This window comes from Desmodus rotundus, chromosome 6 (assembly GCF_022682495.2).
Source record: "Desmodus rotundus isolate HL8 chromosome 6, HLdesRot8A.1, whole genome shotgun sequence".
Classification (NCBI taxonomy): domain Eukaryota; kingdom Metazoa; phylum Chordata; class Mammalia; order Chiroptera; family Phyllostomidae; genus Desmodus; species Desmodus rotundus.
The window spans coordinates 52,695,028-52,715,331 of NC_071392.1; the positions used below are offsets into that span (position 1 = coordinate 52,695,028).

A 20,304-nucleotide genomic window follows, 5' to 3' on the forward strand; every position below is an offset into this window, starting at 1 on the left:
CCTGTGAAATGACAGAGGGAAGAAATTTACAGACAGAAATTTGTAAATCCATAACAGCAATGAGAATGAGAACAGATGGAGTGACCATCAGCAAAAGCAGAGACTTTACAGGCTCTAGAAGACAAAATAGATGACTTTGATGGATGAGCCGGGGAGGGGGAAGCCCCTGCCCAGCATACCCAAGAGGGAAGGCTGCCAGTGGAATCTGTTCTTCCCTATCAAGTCCTGAAGCTTTAAGTCATTATGAACAGAGAGCAGAATAAATGATAATTAAAATAGGATATATTAAGAGCTAGCTGGATAGCCTACCCACACACCCAAATCATATGAAGATTGCAACATTGGTTCCCATGTTAATTTTGGAAATCTACTTTCAAAAAACTCTTCAACTCTCAACCTGAGGACTAGGAGTTATAATGAAAGAGTTAGTGGCCCCCAGCGTATACTCTCCTTGTTTTGGTAATTGGAGAAAGATTGAACCTATCAACCTATTTCTTGCCCATGAACCCTGAAGTGAACGTGTTCCTTAAAATGCCAATGAACACAGTCTGTTGCCTCTCGATCTGGTATAGGGAGCAGATCTACCCAACAACAGAGGAAACCTGCTACAAGTGGACTGGAAAAGTATGTGGGGGCTCCGGCCACCATGGATGAGAATAATTCTTCCAAGACATTATCTGCTTTGGGAGGAAAGGCTGACCAGTCTCTCAGAGGAGAAAGGCGTTTTAACCTCTCTCTCAATGGGCTTTTATTGAGTTTAGCTTTCATGGGGATGCATATCAAAGAAAGGAAGTATGGTTTACAGATAACATTTGTGGGATCACGGGGGTCCTTTTGAGTCAAGGTCTAGTAGACAGGGTGATGCCAATCAGCTGTAAAACCTCGGGAAACAAACTTATTTTGTGCTTGGACCCTTAACGTTTAAGTTGAGGTCATTCTTAGCAAAGCAGGTTTTACAGGACTTTATGTATTCTTTCTTAGGCCTGATCAACCACCTCTATGAACTGTGGGTTCTGGCACAGTGCTGCACCCTCATTCGGCATTGTTCCAGGCCTGAATCAGGTGGGGAAAGCTAGGCAGCCAGGAGATTAGGAGACTTTTTACAGATGGAATGAGGACTCAGGCGATGATAAAGCCACGGGGTGAGGGTTTTTTGTCCCTTCCCCACAATCCCTTAAGTCCTTCCCTGATGGTCCCCTTTGTGACTGTGCCTGTCTTAGGTTGTACCTTTCTTGAGGAATCTTACCCATCATTGACTACCCAGCCATCCTCCAGGGGCCAGGCATAGTGAAGTAAAGGGGGCAGAGGCTGCACCATTGCTGGGAGGGTAAATTTTGTCTCTTCAGTGGCTTATGGTCCCAAGGGCCCTAGCCATGGGGTCTTTTCACCTGTTGGCGGGGTTACAGCTTCTGAAACCAGGCAGGATGGTTCCCAACAGGAAAGCAAGAGGAAAGAAAGCCTAGCCCATGGTGAGCTGAAATTATACAACATACTGTTGCCAAATTAGTGTTGTAAATGTTTTGAATTAACAATTCACAAAATAAATAAATACATGGAAAAAAGTTTACCCTCTTCATGTAATCAAATAAAAATTTGTATTTTTTAAAAAGAATACCTATTGCTACTTGGAGTATTGTGAGCAATTATATGGCACTTTTAAAAAGCAGTTGGACAGCGTACCTAATAAACCTTAAACAATCCATTCATTCATTTTTATTTCTTAGAATCTACCTCAAAGTGATGAAAAGCAAGGATCTACAACCTAGTTTACTGTATCTAGAAAAGCTATCATTTAGAATGGAAGGACAGATAACAGTGCTTCTCAGACAAGGTAAAGCTTAAAGGAGTTCATCATCACCAAGCCATTATTACGTGACGTGTTAAAGGGACTTATCTAACAAAAAGAAGATGATCAAAACTATGAATATTAAAATGGCAACAAATTCACAACTGTCAACAGCTAAATCTAAAATAACAAATTAGGCAAACAACCAGAACCAGGAATGGAATCATCGATATGGAGATCATTTGGAGGGTTATAAGATGAGAGGGGCAAGGGAGAGAATGAGGCAAAAGGTGCAGGGAATAAGAAGCATAAATGGTAGGTAAAAAATGGACAGCGGGAGGTTAAGAATAGCATAGGAAACGGAGAAGCCAAAGAACTTACATGCACGACCTGTAGACATGAACAAACGGGGGGCATTGCTGGAGGGAATTTGGGTACTGGATGGAGTGGGGCAAAGGGGGAAAAATTGGGACAACTGTAGTAGCATAATCAATAAAATATACTTAAAACTTTTTTAATTCTCATTGCTAATAGGAGTGTTGTGAACAATTGTATGACACTTTTGAAAAGCAGTTGGACAGTGTACCTAATAAACCTTAAACAATCCACTCATTCATTTTCATTTCTTGGAATCTACCTCACAGAAAACATTTTAAGTATAAGAAATAGGATGTCATCCATTATAATATTGAATAATTCTAAACAGCTCTACTTTCTTATAGGACTGGGTAAATAACTAACTTATATATGGGCTGAAGTATTAGCCATTAAAAAGTGCAGCGATGAAGTCAACAATGTAGAAAAGCAATAACCACTTAAATGTGACTCATCTGAGTCTACAAGTACCATGATGCTACTTGCAGATCCCTGCAGTTAAGTGTATGACCTTGTTCAGTTGAAGGACATGCAGAAGGACATTTCTTTGTAGCCCAGTAATCAGGAGCTGCTCTGGTTGTTCTCTTGTGTGAACTGGCTTAAAGACTATGAATAGGGTCATAGTTGATTGTTTCTTGGTTCTCTCCACTGGTTAAGTAAGAAATTTTGTAAATGAATTTCTTTTGGTTCTTATGACCATCTATATCTCTGATTAACTTTTTAAAAGTATTTGAAATTATTTACCACTTAAGGGTTTTTTTCAGGTGTATAATCTCTATGCCATGTCTTACATAAAATGACGTATGCCAGTTTCTTTAAACATTTTTTTTATTTTCTAATTACAATCAGCATACAATACTGTATTAGTTTCAGGTGTACAATACAGTGATCAGATATCCATATAATGTATGAAGTGATCATTAAGGCAAGTCTAGCACCTACCTGACACCACATATAGCCATTACAACATTATTAACTATATTCCCTGTGCTATATACCCCACATACCCATGATTTTTGTAACTACCAACTTGTACTTCCTAATCCCTTCCACTTTTTCACCCATCTCCCCAACCCCATTGCTATCTGGCAACCATCAAAATGTTCTCTGTATCTATGAGTTTGTTTCTGTTTTGTTTGTTCATTTATTTTGTTCTTTAGGTCCCACGTATATGTGAAGTCATATGATTAAAAAAAAAAAAAGAAAGGAAAGCAACTATCACTTGAAAAGGATGCAAAAGGCAAACTTGTGTATTAAAATTTTAATAACCCTCTTCCTCCCACATTTCTGTACTTGATTGTAAGATCCTTGAAGTCAGCGATCCTGAGTTGTTATGTACATACCCACCCACCACCCCCTCCCAGTGCCTAGCACACTATCTGACTTTCAGTGAATACATGTTGACTCAGAAAATGGGCATAAGAAACATGAAGAGAATCCAAAAGCATACCAAAAGATTAGAGAAACTACTATACAAAGAGAGGGCTAACTTACTAGTGATACATGCATTAAAAAGTGGGATCTAACAGATTTCTTCATGTATACATAGATCTTTTAAAAAATTTCATTTGTTAATGACTGTTTATTGTTAAATTTTTGTAAATATTTCTTTTAATATGTGGGTTAATAAGTTTTATTCAGTTGAATAATTTTTAAGCTGGATTATTCAGGCATGATTAATTTTTTGGTTGCATTTTTTAAATTAGCAAAGGTTTCACAGACAATATCAAGTTCATAAATATCAGTAGGAAAAAGTAACAGTGTATATACACATTATTTATAGCTCATATGTGGTAGAACCAAAAGCAGAATATAAACTATACTTTATTAGTTATATTAAGCATCCAGGCTTTGAATATTTCTTTACCCAATTTTGTAGCTGGTAAATTCAGTAAATGGCTGTTGATGTATTTAATTTCCAGATAACTAATACATTCACATGGTTTAAAATTCAGGATACTGATATTTCTCCTTCCAGGGTTAGCTTAGGAATAGAGGAAGCAAAATGTATATTCTTTACCATTAAGAATTATTAAAAGTTTTTCTAAACTACATAACCTTATTTTAAAAGCACATTTAGGGGTTCAAAGACAAAGGTTAAAATAGCTATAAATAGCAGTTTATTGTCCTGTTACTTATTTCTCAACATTGCTGGAATTAAGTCATAATGTAGTAGCAAAACCACTGGGGCTGGGGGTAAGGAAGCTGCTTATCTTCAAGCTATACTGTACTCAAATTTTTAAAAAATATTTTGATTTATTAAAATCAAAATGACAGAATATTCATTTCTGTCATTTCCTTGCACCAGTTACTCTTACGACCCATACCCCCTAATACAAGCTGCTTCTTCCTCTTCTTTTCCTTTCCCTTTCAAAGAAAGGGGAATTTGCTTGAATTTTCTCTTTTCCTTCCTTCACACCTCACATCTAATCTATCTTAGGTTTGGTTGATTATTTTTCCGTACCATTTCTTGACTCTGTCCACATCTTTTCCCTAATCCAAACTCAAGTCATAGTTGCCCTAGAACCTTCTGATTGTTCTCCCTGCTATCTGAATCATAGTCTCTTATTTAAAAATTGGTGGTACTCCATTCTTCAGAGGATAACAATCTAAATTCCTGGCATGTAAAGTTCTGTTTCTGGCCCTTTTTACTTCTTAGCTTTATCTCACCACTATCCCAGGTTCACCTGGTCTGCTTATGTTTTAGCTTTCAAGTCTCAGCCATCACTTCCTCCTGTGTTCTAGAAAATTTTTGTTAGCTTTAACTGTGTTGAGGGCTTTACCTTTCTGATGCTGGTAATAATTTTGCACTGACTGGAAGCTGAATATATTGCATAAAAAGATAGGGCATTCTTAAAAATGCCTAAATGTGTATATTACCCATATTTACTATGTGTATTTGAACATCTTACATATGCTATTTTATTCATTTTGACATTATGTTTACAAACATACTAAGAGCCAAGCAGATAAAGTAATTTGAGCCTTTGTGATTTTATGAGTCCATGCTTTGATGTCTGACAGCATGTCTGGCAAGTCTTAAACATTTTATTATGCAGACAATGCAAATGTTAAAGCACCAGTAAACTACTGTACCCTGAAGACAGAATATTGCCTTCCTTAGTTCATCCTTCATTATAATTTTGTGTTCTCCTTATTCAGTGTGGTTTGGATAATTAGAAAATATTAAGTTGTTAACATTTCAAAAGTGAAACATTGCCTCAGGGACTTTCTAACCTTGAATGTTGTTCCTATAGAGCTAATTGCATACTTCAAAATGGTAGAAATTGCTCAATATCTTGATTGTGGTGGTGGTTACATTACTGTGTACATTTATCCAAATTCATGGAAAGCATGATTTTATTGTATGTAAATGAACCTGCCTTTAAAGAGAAAGTTAAAGCCAGTTTTCAACATCCGAAATTCTCTTAATAGGTATTGAAGGTAAAGAAGACTCTGGTGATAGATCACATCACTTCTAGGTCTTTTAACTGTTTTATTATTATTGTGAAGAAAGCTTTTTATCTAATAATTAATATTCTTTATGTTATTATCAGAGTTTTGTGCCTTTCCCAGCATACAGTCTTGTCCCAAGGACTGGATATATCTTTATTTGAGTCACCCTTAATGTTACCTAATATCATTATCTTCATGTGTATCAAGTAGCTTGTGTTAATTTTATGTTTAGTTATGTACTCTTTATTATATTTACTTTATATAATGTATTGACTATAATATGTGTTTCATATATAATATATTGATTATAATGTATTACATTGATTGTTTTCCCTTCGAAATCTCTTGTTTATGGCAATTTTTCAGTTGATTCCTTTGGCCTAAGTATGAAATTATATTATCAGATTATAATGCTCATTTACCTCCTTTTTCTAATGTCATCCGATACTACTTCTAGCACAGTGCTAAGTAAGAGTGATGACAGTGGGCACTCTTATCTTATTCCTGACATTAATGGAAATGCTTTTATTTTATCATTAAGTACATGATATTTTTATGGTTTAGGTTTTAAGATAGCCAATTTCTGTGTGTATTAAGTGAATGCCAATAAATTTCTACCTTTCTGAGGGTTTTTATAAGCAGTGGACTTTGAATTTTATCAAATACCATTCCAGATCCTGTAGAGATAATCATGATTTTTCTATTAAAACAATATATTGACTTCCTAAAATATAAAGCCATTCCTACATATCTGATTGAATTGCAGCTGGTCACTTTGGTTTATCTATCGGTAACATTTTTTATTTAGAATTTTTGCACCATATTCACATGATAGGTCAGTCAACTTACTTTTTCTTTAATCTGTCTTTGTTAGGACTTTGCATCACTGTGAAGCTAGCTCTCTGAAAAGAATTTGCAAGCTTTCTCTATGCTCTGGAACATTAAGTAATTGATAATACCAGTTCTGTAAATGTTTGGAAAAATATACCAGTGATATTACCTGTGCCTGGTAATAAACCTAAATAATCCTAAATCCTTTCCAAAACAGAGTTGGTCGAGTATATTTTAGCTCTTCTAAAAGTGTTCATTTTATACTTGATTCTTGGGGTACTCAGAATTTACTCAGCCATAAATTCTTGGGGTTTTTAAATTGAGAGGATATTCTTAATACAGATAAGGAGTGTGTCATGTGTGAGTTGTTTATATGAAATAGTTTACATTTTGAAAGCAAGTCACCAATTTGGCCTCTACCTACTTGTGATTAGTAATAGTTTGTAATGATTTGATAGGGACTAAACTTATAGTTAGCATAAACCTTTAGTGAACTGCTCAAGTTGGACGATAGGGAATTGCTTTATTTAATCTTTTTATTAGCAAGGAATCTGTCAGTAAGAACTTCTACCAGCTAATATTTTTATTAGACTAAAAGCTTAAAAGCAAGTGTCTTTTTCTTTTTAATTTTATCTATTTATTTTTAGAGAAAGGGGAAGGGAGAGAAACATCAATGTGTGGTTGCCTCTCACATGGCCCCCCACCGGGGACGTGGCCTGCAGCCCAGGCATATGCCCTGACTGGGAATCGAACCGGTGACCCTTTGGTTCGCAGCCCATGCTCAATCCACTGAGCTACACCAGCCAGGGCTAAAAGTAAGTGTCTTTATTACGAAAATCTAAAGCAGATAATAAACTCTGGAAATACAAAGGTCATTGGGTTTTTTGTTTTTGGTGGGCAAGGGAGTATTTAATATCATCATTGGCAGGTATTCTTTATCAAGTATTGGAGAACTAGATTGATCATTTGTTAGGAAAAACATGTTTTTTAGGATTTTATTTATTAATTTTTTAGAGAAGGGAAGGGAGAGACAAAGAGAGGGAGAGAAACATCAATGTGTGGCTGCCTCTTGCATACTCCCTACCAGGAACTTGGGCCACAACCCAGGCTTGTGCCCTAGACCAGGAATCGAACCGGCAACCCTTTGTTTCGTAGACTGGCACTCAACCACTGAACCACACCAGCCAGGGCTGTTAGAAAATTTCTTAAAGTTTCAAATAGAGAACTTAGTGTCTGGATTGACAATGTGTGGTCTGAAGTGCCTTGACTCACTTTCTATATGTGGTGGGCTGAATAATGGCCCAACAGGATATCCAAGTCTAAATCCCCAGAATCTGTGAATGTTACCCTCTGTGGTATAAGGGACTTTGCAGATGTGATCAAGATGGGATGATTATTTTGGATTATCTGTGTGGACCTTAAATGTAATCACAAGTGTCCTTAAAAGAAGGAGATAGAAGATAAGACTATATGACCACAGAGGCAGAGACTGTAGCAATGCAGCCAAGGGCTAAGGAAAATCAGCCTGTAGAGGTAGAAAAGGCAAGGAACAGATTCTTTCACTGAACCTCTAGAAGGAACTCGCCCTACTGACACCTTGAGTTAGCCCCTCGAGATTCATTTTGGATTTCTAGCACCCAGAACTGTAAGACAATACATTTGTTTTCTTTGAAACCTCTATAAGTTTGTGGTAACTTTTTGCACCGCCAACAGGAAACTAATACAGTATGGATATGCATTAACTAAACATATGAGGGCAGGGACCTAGCCCTGTGGAATTCAGCTCACATTTGCAACAACTAGAACAGTGCCTTACATAATAAGGTAGGCACTCGGGTATATTTGTTGATGAAGGAAGGAAGGAGGGAGAGAGGAAGAATCAGGTAACTCAGAATCTAAATGACACACTGTGAGCATTGTGTAGGTGCTTAGTTTCTGGATGAAGCAGAGAAAAACAATTGAAAAACTTGAGCCCACCCATAACCAAATAAATTCTATAGTATTATTCTAGAATACTACGTGTAAAAATTGAACAGTAAAAGGTAGAAAATAATCATTGAGGAACCAAATAAACCAGTTTGAAATTCAAGAATACCTATGTCATTACTTGAAGTGGGAAAACACAAGTGCATGCACAAATGGAGAAGTCATATTTTAATTGAAATTCAGGTTCAGTCCCTCAGGAGAGTTCCAGCCAAGATGGAGGTGTAGGTAGAAACCCTTCACTTCCTCACACAACCAAAAGGAGGATAACAACCAATCTAAAATCAGTAAACAACCAGAAGTGCCAGAAAATCAAGCTGCATGGAACTCCAACAACCAAGGAATTAAAGAAACAGTCAACCAGAACAACAAGACTGGTAAGAATCCGTGCAAGGCGGCAGACCACACAGGCGGGACCAGCTGAGAGAAACTGTGACAAGATGGCAGACTGGGCAGGCAGGGCTGGCTGAACTGAAAAAGAGACTCAGAACTGACTGTGGACTATGGCGGTGGCCGTGGTGGGAGAAACCCCCAGTCTCACACTAGAGTTCATTGGAAAGTAGGCTAGAGCCAAGCAGGCAAGCTGCATTATTCCCTCTCTGGCCCCACCTCCACAGGCAGTGCCACAGCACAGCAAGGAGGGTTGCCCTGCCCTGGTGAATACCTAAGGCCCTCCCCCCTTACAACTTAACAGGTACACTGAGACAAAGAACTATGGCCCAAATGAAAAAACAGAGCAAAACTTCAGGCAGAGAACTAAGCAATGAGGAGATAGCCAACCTATCTGATGGAGAATTTAAAGCCCTGGTAATCAAAATGCTCACAAAACTGATTGAGCTTGGTCGAAAAATGAAAGATACCCAAAATGAAATAAAGCAAGATATTTAGGGAACTAACAGTGACAGGAAGGAAACCAGGACTCAAAGCAATGATTTGGAACAAAAGGAAAAAATAAACATCTAACTGGAACAGAATGAAGAAAGAAGAATTCAAAAAAGTGAAGAGAGTCTCACAAACCTCTGGGACAACCTGAAATGTTGCAATATCCAAATTTTAGGGGTGCCAGAAGGAGAAGAACAATAGCAAGAAATTGAAAACTTATTTGAACAAATAATGAAGGAGACCTTTCCCCAATCTGGCAAAGGAAATAGATGCCCAGAAGTCCAGAGAGTCCCAAAGAAGTTGGACACAAAGAGGAACACACCAAGGCACATCATCAAGATTAAAGATAAAGAGAGAATCTTAAAAGCAGCAAGAGGAAAGGAGACAGTTACCTACAAAGGAGTGCCCATAAGACTATCAGTTGATTTCTCAAAAGAAACCTTGCAGGCAAGAAGGGGCTAGAAAGAAGTATTTGAAGTCATGAAAGGCAAGGACCTGCATCCAGGATTACTGTATCCAGCAAAGCTACCATTTAGAAAGGAAGGGCAGCTAAAGTGCGTCCTAGATAAGGTCAAGTTAAAGGAGTTCACCATCACCAAGCCCTTATTATATGAAATGTTAAAGGGACTTATCTAAGAAAAGGGAAGATCAAAAATATGAACAGTAAAATAACAGCAAACTTACAACTATCAACAAATGAACCTAAAAGAAAAGAACAAAAACTAAGCAAACGACTAGAACAGAAACAGAATCAGAGAAATGGACATCACATGGAGGGATTGCAGTGGGGAGGGGGAAGGGAGGAATAGGAGGGACAGGTAAGGTACAGGGAAGAAAAAGCATAATTGGTAGGCATAAAATAGGGAGAGGTTAAAATGGTATAGGAAACAGAGGACTCAAAGAACTTACATGTACAACCCATGGAGATGAACTAAGAGGGTGGAATGCTGGAGGGTTGGGGGGTACAGGGCAGAGGGGGGATAAAGGGGAAAAACTGTAATAGAATAATCAATAAAATATACTTAAAAATAAAATAAAATTAAGGTTCAGTCTTCAATTTCTAGTTTATACATGGTACCAAGAAGGTAGTTAATTGCACTTCTTGTCAAGTGAATGCAAGAAATAAACGGGTTTACATTATTGGTTTATTTTATGACTAATTTTATTTTTAAAGTGAATTATATATTCACGTGATACAAAAATCAAAATGTTATAAAGCAAAAAGCCTCTATTCCATATCTATCCAACAGTGACTTATTTTCTGTCCTCACAGGAACCTTGTGTTAGCATTTTTTTAATATTCTTTCAGATATATAAACAAGTAAATTCTTTTTAAAAATAATTTTAGAGGACAGGGGAGAGGGAAACATTGATTTGTTGTCGCACTTATTTATGCATTCATTGGTTGCTTCTTATATGTGCCCTGACCAGGGAACAAAGCCACAGCCCTAGCGTATTAGGACGACACTCTATCCAAATGAGCTCCCCGGCCAGGGCCAGCTAGTAAATTCTTAAATAACCCTTATTTCTCATCTTTGTATGTAGTTCATAACATACCAGGTACATTGTTCAACATCTCAGGGTTTTGGGTTTGTTTTTATTTCCACTTTAAACAATATGTTTGAGCTGCCTCCAAGTAAATGGGTGAAGAGTGTCCTGCCATGTATCTGCCTTGCACCTCTACTGCAATAAATGAATGGACCTGTTTCTCTACACCAGGTATTGACAGACTTTTTCTGTTAACATTTAGATTTGTGATCCTCTGCATCTCTTCCATATTCTTCTTGGTTTTGCTTTGTTTACAACCCTTTAAAAACATAAAACCATTCTAAAAAAGCCTGCCAAGGGGCCTATAGCTTGCTGACCCTTACAAACATATTATCAATCTGACGGATAGAACAGTGGTGTCTCAATATAATTTTATTTGTATTTCTTTTATCAGCAAGGCTGAGCATATTTGGAGCCATTTGTATTTCCTTTTCTGTAACTATTCATGTTTTTTGCACATATCCCTGTAATTGGTGATCTTATTTATAGTAAATTTTTGTTTAGGGAAATTACCTCTTACCTTTGAAGTAAATTGGAAGTATTTCCTTCAGTTTTAACTTTTTACTTTGCTAATTAAAGATTTTGCTAAGTAAAAATTTTTTGAGTTGTAAAATTTATCAAACTTACTATATGACTTTTATTTTACATTTTTTAATGTAACTTTTATGCCTTTCCATTCTTTTGTATTGGTGTGAGGAGACCAGATATTTTAGGTGATTATCATATAAACATCTCTTAATAACAATTTAAAAAGCAACCAAACAAAAAACCTGTCTATCCATGGCACCCACCGTTCATCTTCAGAGTTACAGTCCATTTCTGTGGCTCCTGTTTTCCCTTCAACCCACCCCGTTCAGGCTATAGTTCCTACCACATTCGTGAAATGACTCTTCTCAAGGTCACTAGCAGTCTCCATCTTGCCAAATCTAGTAATCATTTCTCTGTTCATCCCTTATCTCATCATAGTTCATCTCATTCTCAGCAGGATTTAACAGTTAACTTCTATGACTATATAATCACTGGATTTCCTCCTAAGTGACCACTCCTCCTCCTGGACCAGACTGCTGGGTTGTCTCTGGTATCTGTCCTCTGCTGCCTTCTCTTAACCCATCTTCATCATATCCCCAAGGAGCTCATTCAGTTTTTGTGACTTTAAATACCATCTGTAAACTGACATTCAAACTTTTGTAGCCCTCTCTTCCTTCACCCTTGAACTCCAGACTGGAACATTAATTTCCTAGACAGTAACTCCAACTTGATATCTAATACACAAGCAGAACTTAGTATTTCTTTCCTTCATCTTTCTCCATCTTAGGAAATGGTACCACCACACATTGAGATATTTTTAGAAGTTACTCTTGTTTTTTCCCCATCTAGTCAATCAAGTCCTGCCTACCGTGTCTCCAAAAGTATCCCAAACATCATAGTGGTTAGGAGAGCCAGGCAGCCCCCATCTGAAACCTGGCTCAGCCTTGAGCAAGTCATCTTCTGTGATCCAGATTCCTCGTGTTCTAATAAAGTTAAAATAGTACACATCTCATAGGCTTGTTCACACGTGAAAGGTGGTGCCCAACTATGTTAATATGCGTAAGGTGCTGAGAAGGATGCCTAACAATTATTGAAGACTCAGTAAAAGTTTGCTGTGGCCATCCCAGAATAGGCGGTATTGGTACTTATACCTGTACTTTTTATTAGTGCCGTTTCTGCCGCTGCTGCTGCTTCTGCCACTGGTGCCACCACCCCTGCCCAAGCCTCTGTCTCTCTTATGTGGACTATGGGATAGCCTTCTGTGCTTTCAATTCTTGCATTTCTAGCATCCAGCCATATGCCAGCTATGGTAATCATTTTAAAATATAAATGAAATTCTGTCACAAATCTGCTTAAAAACTCTCCAGAGGCTTCTCATTATAATAATTGTAATAAAACTATAACATCTTCCCACAACCTTCAAGGCTTTTTATGATTTGGCCTCTCCTATCTCTCAGTCTCACCTCCTGTTATTCCCAAGGCTCCATCTACTCTGGCCTTCTGGTCCCTAGAACGTGTCAAATCCTCTGCCACATTAGGTCTTTGCATGTGTTATTCCCTGTGTCTGGAATGTTCTTTCTCTCAGAATTGAATTCTTCATAAAACTCAGACCTTAGCTCAGATGTCGTCTCTTCAGAGGGGTCATCCTTGATCTTCCTAGTTATCTTCCCCCCACTTTTTATCCTAGTGCCCCCTTACTTGTTTTGTTGCACTTAGCATGAAAAATGGAATTTTCTTATTTTTGTTTTGTCTGAAGTTCCAGGTAGGTAGGGCTTTGGCTTGTTTACCATCAAACCAGCATTTAGACTAGGGATTGGGAGCTAAATTGCAGAATGCCAAGTTTTTAAAATGAAAAGAGGTGTGTGTTTTTGGAAGGAGCTTCTTTTTGTGAATAGCCTCTTGAAAATATGGGATGTGCAAGTCATAATTATTAGGGAATAGTTGGACTTTGGAAAAATGTCTTTGGGATTGAACCTCTGCCTTTTCTAAGTCACAGACTGTATATTGTTCTGTAAAGAGGTGTTTCAACCCAGTTTATGTAACTGCTAAATGTTTTGCTTTAAAAATGTGCATACACACAACTCTAGAGTATTAACTGATGCGGTAACACCCTGAGCTCATGTAGTGCTCATTGTTTTAAAAAAATAACTAGTTATGTAGCCATGAAATGATTACAACTTCCAAGTAAGCATCATGATAGTGAGAAAGAAGTCATTTCCTGATTTATGTAGGCACACGAGCAACAGCATGCTCCATAAACTTGCTTAGGCTTGGTATTTTTCAGACATTTAATTACTTGTCTGAAGTATATTATTTTCACTATTAATGAGCATTGATATCATTTAGAATCTATTGATCATGTCCTTGGTACCCAGGAAAAAGAGGGGTTCAATTCCTGGGGTTTTTTTAGTTGAATTGAACTTCCAGCTTCCAAGTGTGAATGAACCCTTTACTATACAATTCACAGTTCAAGATGCTTCTGCTAAAATGATTATGATATGATAAGAACAGTATAAAAATTTCATATATAGTATGATCTCAATTATGCTCCATATAGATTAAAAGCAGACTCAAAGGATGTTAACATGTTCATGTTGTTAAATGAGCAGCAAGATTGTTTGGGTCTGTTTTCTTAATACTTGTCTGTATTGGGCAATTAGGCATATGGAAATGATTTCTGGGTGCAGCCTGAAGCAGTGCCCGGGTCTTAATGCCCTGTGCAGACAGTGTGAGAGGCACAGACCCCAGGCAGACTGTCCTTGCTCAGACCTGTGATTGAATCTCTCGTAGCAAGAGCTACTTTGCATCAGTACAGCCTAAAGCACTCCCCAAGGTTAAATCAGACTTTGAACAACTGTTTATTTGTTCATTCAACACATGAACTGAATGGCTGATTTTGCTGAGCCATGTTAGTTACCTTAAGCCAAAAATACATGGCCCTTGCCCTCTGGTTACCTCTAGTATATTGGAGAAGAAGACCCATATTAAAACAACTAATGACTCAAGCAATTTCAACTTGATGGTGGTTATGATGGAAAAGTATCTGATGCAATAAGGAGAGCAAAGGGCAGGGGAGAGCCTAAGTTAGGCTGAGTTTCGATAAGGCTGAGACCCCAAAACTGAGAGGAGTTAGCCAGCTAGAATAAGAATATGCCAGCTGGAAGAAACTGCATAACAAAGCCAAGAGATGGAGAAGAGCATATGAAGAACTAAAGGAGACGAGTGTGTGTATGATGCAGCCAAGGTGGGAGAGATTGGCACAAGGTAGGGAGGTAGGCAGGATGGAGTGTTGTCTGTGAGCTGCAACTTGGGAAAGCTATATATGTGGCCGAAATAAGTCAAAGAGATACTGAGAAGGAAGGGTACAGTCCCCTGGATCTTCTAATAATAAAAGATCTCTGCTTGGGCCTCCACACAGACTGTGTTTGTTGTGATTTCATGGCCTCCATTTCTAAGGCCTAGCACCATGGCCAGTGGTAACTGGGTGCCATTAATGTACGTCACCACTACAGCTTCTGGAGGAACCTGTCCTTTCAATGCTGAGCACGTACATGTAGTAAACAAATGATGCATGTTCCAAGGAAAGGGAGGGCACATGAGATCCAGGATCCAGACATTTGTTTATTGGCCATTCACCCCAAAGTACATGGATGTTCCAGAGATAGGATATTTGAGAACTGGGATAGATGGTGTTGGATTCTATTGGTAATTCTACCACCAAGTTGTTGGAATGCAGCTGCTTCTTTTCTAAACTGGAAGTAAGTAAGCCTTTCAATTGACAATCTTTTTGTTGTTGTTCACTTTCTTACCGGAATTAGAAGAAACATCTCTGTAGTTATTGCCAATAGAAGTTAATATGAAAACAAAGTGATCGAAATTTAACTGGTTTTCATTATCTGTGTGATTATATTCTCATACAGCTCTATTATTAATGTGGTTGCATTGGCAAATTTCCACTTTTGGTCACAGTTCGTTGTTGAAAACTATTTATAAGAGAAATGCTTTTGAGTTAATGTATTTACTTTATTGCCATGGTGTTCTCTGATGTGATTCTTCCCTTAAATGAGCATACTTCATTTGCCATGTTTAAAATCACCACAGGATGAAAACTAGTATCTTGAAGCATAAGGATATCATGAATGTACTAAGCATTACTTATTCTCTCATTCCTTTTAGATTCTCCTTAATCCTTTGGTGAAAACTCTGTGATATAAAATGGCCGCAAATAAGCCCAAGGGTCAGAATTCTTTGGCCTTACACAAAGTCATCATGGTGGGCAGCGGTGGTGTCGGCAAGTCCGCTCTGACTCTACAGTTCATGTATGATGAGGTATGTGCTGATTTTATAATGGATATCAATAGTTTGGGCTTTCAGAGAGTATTTCTCTACCCTAGTTTTGGTGCTATTTTGTATAAATTCCTTGAATCTTTGAAAGCTATGCATCATTTTTTACTTTTAAATTTAGAGCCACATTTACACACAACTTGATATAACCTATCATCGAGGTTTGTAAAAACCTTATACTTTAAAAAACAAAACAAAACTGGAAACACTACCTATTTTTTAGCCATCTAAACTTGGCTTATTTTTAGTGTTTTCATGCCAATTCTCACCTTGAATTAATAGAACTAGTGCATATAGTACCTAATTGAGAGTTGAGGTTAACATACATAAGGTGTTCTTTAATAACTTTAATGAAAATGTTCTTTATTGTGTATTTGGCATGGCACTACATTCACCATTAAACAGGTAAAGGCTTTATCCCTAAAATATAATTGCTAGACAGGTTAACAGATTTGTGGGGTGTATTTATATCCAACCTTATCAACCCAGATTCTTTCCCTAGAAGACTCTTATCAAATCTAAATGATTTAAGAGTTGGTAATCTAATTTAAGCATTTATCCTTAATTCTTCTTCCTCCCAGTAGAAGCAGGGTTTTGCAGTTACTCTTTCTTACCTCATCCTCATAATAGTCCTATATGATAGGTAGTGGTATCCCCCTTTTACAGATGAGAAAACAAACCCTTAGAAAGGTTATCCAGCCTGTTTAAACCTGGTCTCTTGAAAAAAAATCTTGGAGATTTTTACCACCTGATGTTTCCTTCTATTCTTCCCTCTATAACATTTTTTTCACACACACAAAATTCTCAAATCCATGAGTTGTCCCACTTGTTAATGACTATAATAAAAAATTTGGACAGAGGGAAAATTGAAATAGTGCTTTAAATGAAATTACTAATTTATCTGTTCAAGTCTGTTTTCCATTCTATTCATTTACATATTATAGCTACCCTTTCATTTTTTTAAATCAAAGTGTACGAACTATTTACTTTTGTCAAATGGTAAGAATAGTGGTTTCTTTTTCAAAAATTAAGGCTTATAAGACATTTTTCCACAAAGTACTTTTTCTAGCATCTTAACTAACAGTGTCTTTTCCTTTTTTAAAGCATTGCCATCTTCTAAAAAATTTATAATTTATTTTTCAATTATAGTTGATACACAATATTATATTAGTTTCACATGTACACCATAGTGATTAGACATTTAAATAACTTACAGTGTGATCACCCTGATAAGTCTGGTACCCACCTGTCACCATACATAGTTGTTAAATTAATACTGACTGGCTGGTGTGGCTCAGTGGATTGAGTGCCAGCCTGCGAACCAGAGGGTCGCAGGTTCAATTCCGAGTCTGGGGCACATGCCTGGGTTGCGGGCCAGGTCCCCAGTAGGGGAGGGGGCGTGCAGGAGGCAACCACACATTGATTTAAAAAAAAATACTATTGACTATATTCCCTATGCTGTACTTTATCTCCCCATGACTATTTTTATAACTGGCAATTTGTACTTCTTAATCCCTTTCACATTTGTACCCATTCCACAAATCCCCCACCAATCTAGAGACCATCAATTTGTTCTCTATGAGTTTGTATCTGTGTTGGTTGCTCATTTGTTTTGTTCTTTAGATTCCACATATAAGTAAACTCATAGGGTATTTGTCTTTCCCTGTCTTGACTTACTTCACTTAACATAACACCCTTTAGGTCTATGCATGTTGTCCCAAATAGCAGGATTTCATTCTCTTTTATGACTGAGTCATATTCCTTTGTACATATGTACCATATCTTTATCCATTCAACTATCAATAGACATGTAGGTTGCTTCCATATCTTGGCTGTTGTAAATAATGCTGTAGTGAATATAGGGTACATATATCTATTCAAATTAGTGGTTTGTATTTCTTCAGATAAATACCCAGAAGTGGAATTGCTGGAATATATGGTAGTTCTATTTTTAATTTTTTGATGAGCCACCTTCTTACTGTTTTCCACAGTGGCTGCCCCAATTTAGAGTCCTACCAATAGTGCATGAGAGTTCTCTTTTCTGCACATTCTTGTCAACTCTCGTTTCTTGATTTATTGATTCATTCTAACAGGTGTTAGGTGATATTTCCTTGTGGTTTTAATTTGCATTTCTTGATGATTGGTAACACTGAACATGTTTTCTCATGTGTACTGGCCATCTATCTGTATGTCTTCTTTGGAGAAATGTCTATTCAGGTCCCCTGCCCATTTTTTAATTGAATTGTTCGTTTTTTTGGTGTTAAGTTGTATGTGTTTTTTATGAATTTTAGATGCTAACCTCTTTTTGGATATATCATTGGCAAATATCTTCTCCCATTCGCCAAATTGTCTTTGTGTTTTGTTGGTTTCCTACACTGTGCAAAAACTCTCGTTTGACACAGAAACATTTGTTTTTGTTTTTTTGTTACCCTTGCTTGAGGAGACATACCCCCCCCCAAAAAAAATATTGCTAAGACTGATGTCAAAGAGTTTACTGTATATGTTTTCTTCTAAGAATTTTATGGTTTCGGGCTTCATATTTTAGCCTTTAATTCAGTTGAGGGTTTTTTGTATATGGTTTAAGAAAGTGGCACAGTTTCAGGTTTTTGCATTCGTTTGTCCAGTTTTCCCAGCACCATTTATTGAATACACTGTCTTTACTACATTAAATATTCTTGCCTCCTTTCTCATGTATTAGTTGACCATAGAGGCATAGGCTTATTTCTGGGCTCCCTATTCTGTTCCATTGATATGTGTGTCCGTTTTTATGCCAGTACCATGTTGTTTTGATTACCATAGCTTTATAGTGTAGTGTGATACCTCCAACTTTGTTCTTCTCTGTTTCTTTAGCTATACAGGCTCTTACAAATTTTAGGATTATTTGTTCTAGTTCTGTGAAAAATGCCATTGATATTTTGATAGGGTTTACAATAGAATATGTAGATTGCTTTGGATAGTGTGGACATTTTAACAGTGTTAATTCTCTCCATGAGTGTGGTATATAATTTCATTTGTATTCTGGTATTTTACTGAATTTATTTATCAGTTCCAGTAGTTTTTTTGGTTGACTCAGATTCTTTATATATAGTATCATTCCATCTGCCAATAATGACAGTTTTAATTCTTACTTTCCAATTTGGATGTCTTCCCCGCCCCCCAGCCCCCACTCCCTTTTGATTGCTGTGGCTAGGACTCCCAATACTACGTTGAAAAAAAGTGGTGAAAGTGAACATTCTTGTCTGGTTCCTGGTCTTAATGAAAAAGTTTTCAATTTTTCCCATTGAGGGTGATGGTAGCTGTGGGTTTGTCATGTATGACCTTGATTATATGGAGATCTGTTCCCACTATCCCCACTTTGCTGAGAATTTTTATGATGAATGGATGTTGGATTCTGTCAGATGCTTTTTCTGCATCTACTGATATGACCATATGATTTTTAACCTTCATTTTATTTATGTGGTGTTCTATCTTATTAATTGACTTTTGTTAATATTAAACTAGCCTTGCATCTGGGAATAAATTCCACTTGATCACAGTGTATGATCTTTAATGTGTTATTAAATTCAGCTTGCTAAAATATTTTTGAGGATTTTCCTCTATGTTCATCAGGGATATTGGCCTATAATTTTCATTTTTTTCTTTTTCTTTTTTTAATAGTGATTGTGTTGGTTTTGTTTTCAGGGTAATGCTGGCCTTGTAAAATGAGTTTGGGAGCCTTCCCTCCTCTTCAGTTTTTTGGAGTAGGTTGAAAAAGATAGGTATTAATTCTTCTTCGAATGTTTTGTTACAATAATTTGGTCCAAGACTTTTGCTTGTTAGGAGGTTTTTGATTACTGACTTGCTTTCATTAATAGTTATGGGGCTGTTCAGATTTTCTGTTTCTTCCTCATCAGTTAGTTTTTGGAGGATTGTATGTTTCTAGGAATTTTCCATTTCTTCCAGCTTGTCCAATTCATAGTATTTTCTTACATTCTTTTGGATTTCTGTTGTGTCAGTTGTTAATTCTCCTCTTTTATTTCTGATTTTAATTATTTCTGTCTTCGTGATGAGTCTGGCTAAAGGTTTATCAGTTCAAGTTTTCAGAGAACCAGCTCCTGCTTTCATTGATCTTTTAATTTTTTTTACACTCTCTAAATTTTTTTCTGCTGTGATTTTATTACTACCTTCCTTCTACTCAGTTTGGGCTTTATTCCTTTTTCCATTTCCTTTAGGTTTAAGGGTAGGTTGTTTATTTGAGATATTTCATGCTCCTTTTTAAAAAAATTTGATTGATTGATTTTAGAGAGAGAAAAGGGAGAGAGAGAAACATCGATTTGTTGTTCCACTATTTCATGCATTCATTGGTTGGTTCTTGTGTGTGCCCTGACTGGAAATCCAACCCACAGCCTTGTCATATGGGGACAATGCTCCAAGCAACCAAGCGACCTGGCCAGGGCTTTCTTGGCTTCTTGAGGTAGGCCTGTATTGCTAAAATTTACCCTCTACAACTGCTTTAGCTGTGCCCCATAGATTTGGGGTTGTTGTGCTTTTATTTTCACTTGTTTCAATGTATCTTTTGATTTCTTCCTTGA

The 20,304-nt window shown here is 37.1% G+C and overlaps 1 protein-coding gene across 4 annotated transcripts in view; it reads left to right on the top strand.

Annotated features, from left to right (window-relative positions):
- The window catches only part of RALA (RAS like proto-oncogene A), an 88,017-nt gene that overhangs the window by 50,168 nt on the left and 17,545 nt on the right, over window positions 1–20,304 (top strand). For 2 of the 4 annotated variants that reach the window (XM_024558303.4, XM_024558299.4), the window contains one exon: window positions 15,566–15,718. In XM_024558303.4, the coding sequence (XP_024414071.1) occupies window positions 15,605–15,718 (114 nt within the window). In that variant the 5' untranslated portion in view covers window positions 15,566–15,604. Of the gene's footprint in view, window positions 1–7,095; window positions 7,264–15,565; window positions 15,719–20,304 lie in introns of those variants that run through there. The other 2 variants (XM_053926361.2, XM_053926362.1) reach the window with 2 other exon arrangements.